The sequence below is a fragment of the Musa acuminata genome, chromosome BXJ1-6 (assembly GCF_036884655.1).
Source record: "Musa acuminata AAA Group cultivar baxijiao chromosome BXJ1-6, Cavendish_Baxijiao_AAA, whole genome shotgun sequence".
Classification (NCBI taxonomy): Eukaryota; Viridiplantae; Streptophyta; class Magnoliopsida; order Zingiberales; family Musaceae; genus Musa; species Musa acuminata.
In genome coordinates this window covers 13,031,449-13,042,808 of record NC_088332.1, presented here as the reverse complement: position 1 = coordinate 13,042,808, position 11,360 = coordinate 13,031,449, and the positions used below count along the sequence as shown (strand labels likewise).

At 36.9% G+C, this 11,360-nt stretch overlaps 1 protein-coding gene and 2 non-coding genes across 3 annotated transcripts; 1 reads left to right on the top strand and 2 right to left on the bottom strand.

The window, feature by feature from the left end:
* Positions 1 to 271: 271 nt before the first annotated feature.
* On the bottom strand, positions 272 to 344 carry TRNAA-CGC (transfer RNA alanine (anticodon CGC)). Its single transcript has one exon. It is a non-coding gene; the product is annotated as a tRNA-Ala (tRNA).
* Positions 345 to 2,109: 1,765 nt separating this feature from the next.
* TRNAA-CGC (transfer RNA alanine (anticodon CGC)) lies at positions 2,110 to 2,182 on the bottom strand. The gene has a single exon. It is a non-coding gene; the product is annotated as a tRNA-Ala (tRNA).
* Positions 2,183 to 4,293: 2,111 nt separating this feature from the next.
* Positions 4,294 to 8,654, top strand: LOC135676372 (calmodulin-like). Its single transcript, XM_065187490.1, has 2 exons — positions 4,294 to 4,573; positions 8,010 to 8,654. The coding sequence occupies exons 1-2, from the start codon at positions 4,498 to 4,500 to the stop codon at positions 8,381 to 8,383; spliced, it is 450 nt and encodes a 149-aa protein (XP_065043562.1). The 5' UTR covers positions 4,294 to 4,497; the 3' UTR covers positions 8,384 to 8,654.
* Positions 8,655 to 11,360: the final 2,706 nt, after the last annotated feature.

Here is an 11,360-nt window from a genome sequence, read left to right as displayed (position 1 = left end):
GAAGGTGAGGAGAGATTGGCGGGAATTGATTGTTCTGTTGTGTCTATTTATAGGGATTCCTTTTGTTCGATTCGAAAGGATTTAATTAATTGCTTGCTGTTAAAGGTTAAGATTGTTGGGGTTTGACTAACTGTTGACTTTATAGCACTAATAACTTCGTATAAACTGGGCTTTACAGCACTAATCATTCGGGTTGGTTCCAAAAATATTGCATAGAGACATTAATTAAGTAGGGAAACTCTTCAACTAAAAATAAATAAGTAGAAAGAAATGGAGGTGCGGGGAATCGAACCCCGTGCCTCTCGCATGCGAAGCGAGCGCTCTACCATATGAGCTACACCCCCAACTTGAAATGGCATTCAAGTCTTATTAATTCTATTTTAAGTAAACATTAGCTAACCAGATTTACTTATCTAGAATAATAAAAAAAAGAAAAAATAAAATTATTAGACAATGATATTTTATGAATAATAAATATGTAAAAGATTTATATAGTTGAGATAAGAATATTAAGATGAAGACAAGTTATATCTAAATATTATAAATAGATACATATATTTTAAAATATAACTAAACATATTATTTTTTATAAATCTATCACAAAAGGAATACATATAGTCAATCTAAAATAATTAATTTATTATCATAAATTATTATGATTACTACAAAACTAATAGTTTCAATTTCATAAGGTCATTTAGTCTCACATTGATTAAAGAATATGAGAACCAAGGGCTCATAAGTCTGTTAGGTCTCCTTTACCCTTAGTGGCCTTTTTCATAGCTCACATATTCGGAAAGGGTAAAATCATACGGTACGCCCATCGTCCAAAATGGATAATTTATCGTGAGCCTATGAGCCGCACAAATGACCGGCCAATCATTTGATAAGACCATTTAGTCTTATATTGATTGAGGAGCATGGGGTCTCCTTTTTAGAGCTCACAAGCTCCGAAAGGGCACCAAATGGTCCATTATCACAACTCCTCCCATAAGATTATATAATAATAAAACATGATGTAACTCTTTTTAGAGCTCACAAGCTCCGAAAGGGCACCAAATGGTCCCTTATCACAACTCCTCCCATAAGATTATATAATAATAAAACATGATGTGACTCTTTTTAGAGCTCACATGCTCCGAAAGGGCAAAACCGTACAGGTATGCCCATCGCCCAAAGCGAATAATTCCTTGCGAGCCTACGGACCGCACTAATGATTGGCCAACCAAATGGTCCCTTATCAGATTGGCGTTAAAAGGAGGGCCCTCGGCCTGCACCTTGGCCGAGCTACGGGAGGGAGCACCTTATCATTTAGTCCTACATTAATTGAGGAGTATGAAGTCTCCGTTTTAGAGCTCATATGCTCAAAAGGTACCAAATGGTCCCTTATCACAACTCCACCCATAAGATTATGTAATAATAATAAAACATGATGTTCATCTTATTCATGAATTTATTTTATTCATGCACTTAATAGCTTTATTATTTGTGCTGTTGTATATAAAGAAGTTTTTGATGAACCGTTAGTGGAAAGGAGAATATGGTTCATTTTGTGTCAGCTAACGGTAGCATAAATTCCATTCAAGATGGTGGGGCCCTTTACTTGGACGTCGGGGAAGGGGAGCACAAGGTAGACCAAAACCGAAACCTTCTTAGAGGCTCTTTTTAGAGCTCACATGCTTCGAAAGATAAAATCGTACAGGTACGCCCATCGCTCAAATCGAACAATTCCTCACAAGCCTACAGGCTACACCCATGACTGGCCAACCAAATAGTCCCTTATCATATTGGTATTAAAAGGAGGACCCTTGACTTATACCTCGGCCGAGCTACGGGAGGGAGCACTGATAAAACTATTTAATCCTACATTGATTGAGGAGCATGGGGTCTTCTTTTTAGAGCTCAAAGGGCATCAAATGGTCCCTTATCACAACTCCACCTAAAGGTTAAGATTGTTGGGGTTTGACTAACTGTTGACCTTCCAGCACTAATAACTTCGTATAAACTTGGCTTTACAGCACTAATCATTAGGGTTGGTTCCAAAAAAATTGCATAGAGACATTAATTAAGTAGGGAAACTCTTCAACCAAAAAAAAAGATTAAAAATACTGGAGGTGCAGGGAATTGAACCCCGTGCCTCTCGCATGCGAAGCGAGCGCTCTACCATATGAGCTACACCCCCAAGGTGATTGAGTGTTCTTATTGAATATATTTAAAGCAAATATTAGCTAACCAGATTTAATAAAGAGATTGATAAATACATTATTTATATAAATTAAACGATTAAAATTGAGAAAGACAATGTGATGATGGACTACATTTTAGATTAATAAAAAAAGTAAAAAAATAAAATTATTAGACAAGGATATTTTATGAATAATAAATATGTAAAAGATTTATATAGTTGAGATAAGAATATTAAGATGAAGATAAGTTATAACTAAATATTATAAATAGATACATATATTTTAAAATTTAACTAAATATATTATTTTTTACAAATCTATCACAAAAGGAATACATATAGTCAATCTAAAATGATTAAGCCAATATAAATATATAAATGAGATGAGATTGCTATGGGTTAATTTGTTGTCATAAATTATTATGATTACTACAAAACTAATAGTTTCAACTTCATAAGGTCATTTAGTCCTATATTGGTCGAGGAGTACGAGAACCAAGGTCTCAAAAGTCCGTCGGGTCTCCTTTACACTTAGTGTTCTTTTTAGAACCACTAAGTGTAAATATTATATAGTTGAGATAAGAATATTAAGATGAAGACAAGTTATATCTAAATATTATAAATAGATACATATATTTTAAAATTTAACTAAACATATTATTTTTTATAAATCTATCACAAAAGGAATACATATAGTCAATCTAAAATAATTAATTTATTATCATAAATTATTATGACTACTACAAAACTAATAGTTTTAACTTCATAAGGTCATTTAGTCTCACATTGGTTAAAGAGTATGAGAACCAAAGGGCTCTTAAGTCCGTCATGTCTCCTTTACCCTTAGTGGTTTTTTTCAGAGCTCACATGCTCGGAAAGAGTAAAATCATACAAGTACGCCCATCGCTCAAAGTCGATAATTTCTCGCTAGCCAACAGGCCGCACCAATGACCGACCAATCATTTGATAAGATCATTTAGTCCTATATTGATTGAGGAGTATGTGGTCTCCTTTTTAGAGCTCACATGCTTCGAAAGGGCACCAAATGGTCCCTTATCACAACTCCTCCCATAAGATTATGTAATAATAAAATATGATATGACTCTTTTTAAGTTCACATGCTCCGAAAGGGTAAAATCGTATAGGTATGCCCATCGCCCAAAGCGAATAATTCCTTACGAACCTACGGACCGTACCAATGATTGACCAACCAAATGATCCCTTATCAGATTGGTGTTAAAAGGAGGGCCCTCGGTCTGCACCTCGACCGAGCTACGGGAGGGAGCACTGACAAGACCATTTAGTCCTATATTGATTGAGGAGTATGAAGTCTCCTTTTTAGAGTTCACATGCTCCAAAAGGGTACCAAATGGTCCCTTATCACAACTCCACTCACAAGATTATGTAATAATAATAAAACATGATGTTCATCTTATTCATGAATTTATTTTATTCATGCACTTAATAGCTTTATTGTTTATACCGTTGTATGTAACGAAGTTTTTGATAAACCGTTAGCAGAAAGGAGAATAGGGTTCATTTCGTGTCAGCTGACGATAGCATAAAGTTCATTCAAGATGGTGGGGCTTTTACTTGGACATCGGGGAAGGGGAGTACGAGGTAGACCAAAACCGAAACCTCCTTAGAGGCTCTTTTTAGTGTTTACATACTCCGAAAGGGTAAAATCGTACAGATACGCCCATCGCTCAAATCGAACAATTCCTTGTGAGCCTACAAGCTACACCCATGACCGCCCAACCAAATAATCCTTTATTAGATTGGCATTAAAAGAAGGACCCTTGGCCTGCACCTCGACCGAGCTACGGGAGGGAGCGTTGATAAGACCATTTAGTTCTACATTGATCGAGGAGCATAGGGTCTTCTTTTTAAAACTCAAAGGGCATCAAATGGTCCCTTATCACAACTCCACGTATACTTAATAATAATAAAACATGATGTTCATCTTATTCATGAAAATTATTTTATTCATGCACTTAATAGCTTTATTATTTGTGCTGTTGTATATAACGGAGTTTTTGACGAACCGTTAGCGGAAAGGAGAATAGGGTTCGTTTCGTGTCAGATGACGGTAGCGTGAAGTCCGTTCAAGACGGTGGGGCCTTTACTTGGACGCCGGGGAAGGGGAGAGCGAGGTAGACCAAAACCGAAACCTCTTCCGAACTCGAGGGCAGAAGCGCTCGAGGCCTTTCCCTCTTCTCTCTCCATCTTGATATCGATCGCTTCTTCGTCCCACCAAGAGATCTCTCCATCTCGATCTCTGTTGAGGTCGATCGTTGCTGGGTGGAGGAGCCATGGCGGAGCAGCTCACCGACGAGCAGATCTCCGAGTTCAAGGAGGCCTTCAGCTTGTTCGACAAAGATGGCGATGGTCAGACCCATTTTTCGATCCCTTGATTCCTTTCAATCATTTTCTTTATCGATTCGAGAGTTCTTGGGATCGAATCTTGCTTGCCGATCCAGGGTTTTGTCTGTCGAAATCTTCGTTTTTGATTGATGATTTTCTTTTCTCTTTTTCTGGTATCTTGGGATGTGGATCCTTGATGCTTTTGTTGTGTTTTGGATTGCTCGATCGGTTCGCTTTGATCTTTTGTGTTGTGATCCGTGTTTCAGAATGTCTTATATGGGTATCTTTCCTGTCGTAGATAGACATGGCTAGGTTGTTTAAGATGCAATCGATTTAAACCTTAGAGGACCTTCCTCTCCTTTTGATTTGAACATTTTGTATAATTTGGTATATTTCAGCTATAGTTACTCTAGGTGTTCATGCATTAATTCCTGATCGATTTCGATCTCATCAAGATCAGGTTTCGTGGGTGACCGCTCTTTTCTTGTTGTGTGGTGGACTATGTTGATGGTTATGTCTTTGCATTCGCTGTCACAGTACATATCTAATGGACACTATTAACTTTTTAATAAACGATAGGATCCATGTGGCTGTTTGATCTCCTCTTGCATCTTTGTTTAATTTGGCGTAAACCGTAGTAGTATAATAGGGAAAATATGAAGTGTGGACGATTGACATGGCCGTCCGGATAAACTCGTCCACTCGTCATATGGTTGGCATTTGGTGGCATTTGCTCAGATGAGTGACTGATACGCTTGACTTTACGTTTTTCACATGTCAATGATGTGAAATTACTTTTTGTCCGGAACATATACTTGGCCATATTGTGAGAGGCATGCGTTGTCACTCTTTTGGATTATTGGATATATGTCAAAGAGGGTCTATTCACAGAATATGATAAGGGTTCAATAGTTATTAGACTTCATGCCCGGACCAAATAATTTACCATTATTTTTATGTGCAAACTGTTTAGAGGAATACATGTGTCTCATGTTGCATATGTTGAATTTATTTATACTTACAGCACCACACCTAACCTTTGCATTTCACTAATTCACCCATTTACAACACAATTCGACATTACATTTTAGTTATTTATCCCTTCGGTTCTTACAGCAATTAAAAGCTTATAACCCTCTGCATACAACATAGGAATTCATTTAGAACTCTCACAAGTGCAAGTGCAGCCTAACCTTATTAGATTAAGAGATTAGATTGGTTATTCAGAGATTGGCAAAAGATAAGAGTTCCACTCTACTGGGTTTTGCAGAAGTTGGCAGAAGAGATCATCATGCAGAGTTGTCGATGATAAGAGCTTTTGTAGCAGTAGAAATAATAGAGTCAGTGGTGTCTGGTATATTACATGTGTATCATGCCTAGCTATACAGGTTAGCATGTGCACATTATGACCCAGCACGCAATGACATGCGCATATCATGCTAGTTATCTTCCATGCCAGACCAACAGATGATCAATCAGTTTCTCAACAAATCCTGATAAAATGACTAGTAGACACTGGTTTCTTGGTGGAACTAGTGATTTCTGTTTTTTCTATGATGCTTGTAACTTTCAACATGTTTTTTTTCTTTTAACAAGTGATTCATGATAGAAATGTTAGTAGATCTTCTTTTTGCCTTTTTTCCCCCCATAACCATTTAGTAAACAGGTAAACTAATTTTTAATAGTTGTAAAGTAGGACTTGGTGCAACTGATAATCTTATCCGGAAGATATGAAATATCTACTTGCCTTGCACAACACACACTGGATTTCCTTTCCTGTTTTCTCTTCTCATAATGGAAGGATGTTATAAACCAACAAATTGGTTAGCAAAGTTTGGGAGGCTACCACTTGTGATTGGCCATGTCCTTCCTGCATGTCTGTCTCAAATTTTGTCATTCAATATTCTAGGGATACTTTGTATGAGGAAGCATAATTAGTTTTCTTTTCTTTCTTAAAACATAATGGAAGAGACAAATTGCAATCATGTCTTTTGCAACCATCTGATCAGGATCATCTGGTTATGTTATATGAAACAAAAACCAAAGGCCACACAAATATTTTGGTATTATCATCAAGGTTGTTTTCAAATTCCAAGTAATATTTATTACTGAGGTAGTCCATGTAGCATACGTTCCTTATGTTGGGATATGCAATTAATTACTTTTTTGTTACCAGATAAACACTTGTAGAAATTCTCACTGCTGAACATGCTAGATTTTGTAGTGTACTGCCTGTTAGAAAATATGTGCTTGTGCACAGGAATATATGGAAATCTCACAGCTTTCACCATGAGCCAGACTCCAGGTGGCATCATTGTCAGTGATCAGATTATCTTCATATTTGTTGAATCATTGCAACTCTTCCTTTTTATCTACTTTTTCTAATGAAGGATGGCTGTTATTCAACTTACTTAACTTGTAGCTTAGCAAGATGAAAGTAAAAGTTTATCCTTGATTAGGAATATTACTTATGATACTTTGTTCTTGACATGAAATTGTGAAACTTATCATTGATGGGTTTGATTAATCTTTATTGTAAGTTAAAGAAAATTACTTCTGGTAGTTTCTTCATGACCTGAAAATTTCTGAAACTTTTCATTGATTTTTTCATAGGTTTTTCATATAAATATGGATTCAATAGTACTCAATAATTTGAATTGTATTCAGGAGAATTATGAGGCGTACCATCAATATCCGCGTATTCGTTTGACTAAGCTGTGTTAGTTTTGATGAAAGAATCATTAGGAATGAATTCTAGGTGAAATAAGTGGGTTTCTATGGTGAGGCAGATATGTAGAGAGAGTGGCTCATGGACTCAATGAGCCATGTTTTTTTGTTTAATCCTTATGATTCATTGGATCGTTGCTTTTTGTCAAATCAGTGTAATCCATTGGATTTTTGTCAAGAGCATCTCTCGGTAGACTTTTCAACACTCTAGCAGATATTGTTTTTAAACATCTATTGCATGTCACATGTAGCTGTTGTTTGGGAGTATGGTCCAATGTCACGTACGACTAGTGATGTACTAGGGAGAAATATTCTAAACAACTTTTTTGTTTCCTGAGAGTATTCATGGATGAATGAATCTTGGTTTGTATTATTAAAAGAAACGTGAAGAACATCATTTGCTAGGCTTGATCACTCCACATCCAAAGGAAAAATATCTGCACTCTTAAAGCTTGACCTTGCCTTTCAATTATCTACCTCAAAGTTACACTTGTGCTTTCAAAAATTGTTAAACTACTAGTTTAGTATTATAATAATGTTATTCCTTTTTATTGACATGCAAGTTTCCAGTTCCCCGTGAACGATGTATGCTAGTTTGGATGGAACAAGGGTAGATCTTTGAGTAACTTGCCCTTAAAATTGATAACAACCCAAAAGAATGTTTGGAATTATCAAGTTCACTCTTCATGTGGATACTTTAATATAGCATCTTTTTTTGCTGGAATTTAAATAGGTTGCATTACAACTAAGGAGCTGGGAACTGTGATGCGTTCTCTTGGCCAGAATCCTACCGAAGCTGAGCTACAGGACATGATCAATGAGGTTGATGCAGACGGCAATGGTACAATTGACTTCCCGGAATTCCTCAACTTAATGGCTCGCAAGATGAAGGATACTGACTCAGAGGAGGAGCTGAAAGAGGCCTTCCGAGTATTTGACAAGGATCAGAATGGTTTCATCTCCGCTGCAGAACTCCGTCATGTCATGACTAACCTTGGTGAGAAGCTGACTGATGAGGAGGTTGATGAGATGATTCGAGAGGCTGATGTTGATGGTGATGGTCAGATCAACTATGACGAATTTGTTAAAGTCATGATGGCAAAGTGAATCCCACAAGATAAGATAAATGTTGGGAAAAAATCATTGCACACTAGTAGGAAAACCTTCTCTTATATATTCTCCTATCTCTTGTGGTGGTTGTGCCTTGTTAGACTATGTCTTATCTTGTTTCTGTTGATTTGTCTCTTTATTCCAGAATTCTCAGGTCTCACTTGCATCTCTATGAAGACCAATATGTACTGATTGTCTCCATCTCATCATATTCTAAACGATTCACCCTAAAAAGCATTGAAGATGTTCTGCTTTAATTTTTCATCAAGCCTTGGCTTCTTATATGCAAATTCATTTTCACTTGCTATCATATTTATTTATCAAACTGCTGCCTTGTGATGGTTGTCTTACTCATAGCACTTAAAAATCTTTGCAATTAGATGGACTATCTTAAACCTCCATAGTTTCTTGTTAATTCTGCCAGCTACTGGAGGTAATGCTACAAAGACTGCAGCTTGCTTTTACCAGGTATTATGTATGCTTCATTATTTATATTGGTGGATTCTATATGTCTGCTCATCTTGTCACATATCAATTGGTTTAACTGCTTTCTATTCCATCATTTGAAGCAGGGTCTGAAGTTCTAATCTGAAATTATGGTCCAGATGGGCATACCATTTCTGTGTTTTTTGAGCATGGACTGAGGAGCATAGCTAGGTTGCATTTGGTCAGTTCAATTTTCGCTCATATGGTTCTGTTTCCTTTTCTAGTAATTGGATTCTCCTCCTCACTATAATGGTACCAAAAGTTCTCATAAATAGTCTGCAGAAACATAAGCAAATAATTAACCAGATAAAAGTTGAAGAACTGGAAAAATGTAATAGTGCTAAATGGGGATTATAAGGAAAATAAAATGCTTAAATGGTCAATTAGAAGCACACCACTAACTGCTAATGTATGAATAACTAGGGAGGCAGAGTTAGAAAGTTACACAATGCAATTAATTCAATAAATAATTTTTAATTCCAAATTTTGCATAATGATGCATATCTGCATACATAAACATGGCACTTATAGTCTCATAAAAATCAGCCCAATGGTCTGTGTCCATGGCTTTGGAACTCTGAACGAGAGATGGAATGCTGTCAGCCCACCAACAAAAAGTATACCTTATGAGAACAAGTGGTGAGACTTGGCCTCTCATGGACTTCCAGATAGAATCATGATACTTATTCCTTTCTCTAAGAATGTTTAGCCATGAGAAGGTGAAGACATATATACAAAGCTGCTCAAAGAGAAGTCTCTTGTGTTTGAAAGACCCAAATACGACTGAACAATACAAGAATTCCAACAACTCTACAATTCCTTTATGTTTGGTGAAAACAAACTGGCAGATACAATCTTATCTTTGCCAGTTCAAAAGATATAGGAGCACTGTAACTTGGGCATATGTTTGGCCAGGCATTTCAATGGGCCTGGTGAATTGTTCTTGGTTACTGAAGCATTCACTCCTGTATTTGGATTGCTCGACTTGCATCAATGTTTGTTTCCCTTCATAGTGTTTTTAATTCAACAGAAGTCCCCTGGATAATGGAAAGATAGGAAACAGTTTGTTTCTGAAGCCCTTCGATCGTGTTGCTGTATGGGAATTATCTTTTCTTACATGCTTTTGATGTCTCAGTTATCTTCACTACCTCTACCCAACTCAGGATGAAAAGTTATAACAAGATTTTCAAGGATGATAGATACGAATTATCTGTGGCTCTGGTCTTCATTAATCAATGTCTGTTTCTGGAGATGGATGTATGAGCTGCTGCCTTTTGCATTTTTAGATGCTTTGGACTGCCCTCTATATCACTCAACTGGCATTTTCTTCCCTAGTTCTTATCAAAGTTCAAATTTTTGTTTGTAGATTTCTATATTTTCATACATGAGGAATGGTTGTTTCCTACCCATTCGATTTCTTGGATCTCAAGTCATCTGTCTCAAACTGCTTAGAATTCTGTTGATCATATTCGAACTATGCTAACTCATTTTAGATATGTTGTGGAAATTGATTTGGACACATTTGCAAATGCAATTTGAAGCCTGCTTTTGAGAAAATTTTCTTCTCGACTGACTATTTACTCATTTATTTGTTGCCTATATCAGTAGTGAGAAAATTTATATGACAATGACAATGTTTCTTTCTGACAAAAATGAAATTGCAGCTGGATCCTTCAAGCATTTCTTGTAAGCCAGAACTTGCTAACTTCTTACCATCCTTGGTTTTTGCCTGTGGTTGATCAAGATTTTTCCTTTTTCCACAAGGTAAACACCAGCCTAGATTGTCTGTTTCTTCTTCCACTATATTCTCTTGTCCTTGAACAAAGCAGTGCAGCTAATGCTTTTCCAAAGTATCACATTATTTTAACTGTGGCTCTTCTGGAAGCAGCAATCTTTTCTTAACCTACAAGATGAGAGGACACCGAAAGCATGTGAGCACTTGCTTTTATTTCCACAAAGAAGGCACTGATAGGAAGTTGGTGACAATGCCAAGGGACATCATAGTAAGAAGAGTGTGAGATGCAAGCCTGAGGTTTCTCTTTCCAACTGCTCTGCCATTATTCACTGAGATGCTTCTGCTTGACAGCATCGTGATCTTTACATGAGTATGTCCGAGTTCTGGACAGCCTTATTTCTCACAACCAATTCAAACTTCCCCTTCTTTTTCTCAAGTGAAAGTTCAGAAAAGTGGAAAGCGACCACCACTTAGCCAGCAACAATGCTTCCAGGACCAGACTTTGATGAGATTCCCTCCCTGGCACTTGCAACCAAGCTGCACTGATGCTGATTAGGTTGGTGATAAGGATGTGTGTTCGAACTGCAAAGCTAGTTGGTTGTTTCTGACATGCTCAAACAAGAGCAACTCAGCTTGCTGATCTGGATGGTAGTTGGATCGATGTCGTTGTTCAACCGTATATCTTTCTTGACAATCATCTCTGTCTTTCTCTCATCCTTCCTGAATTATTGTGTTATTCATGAAGATGCTCAG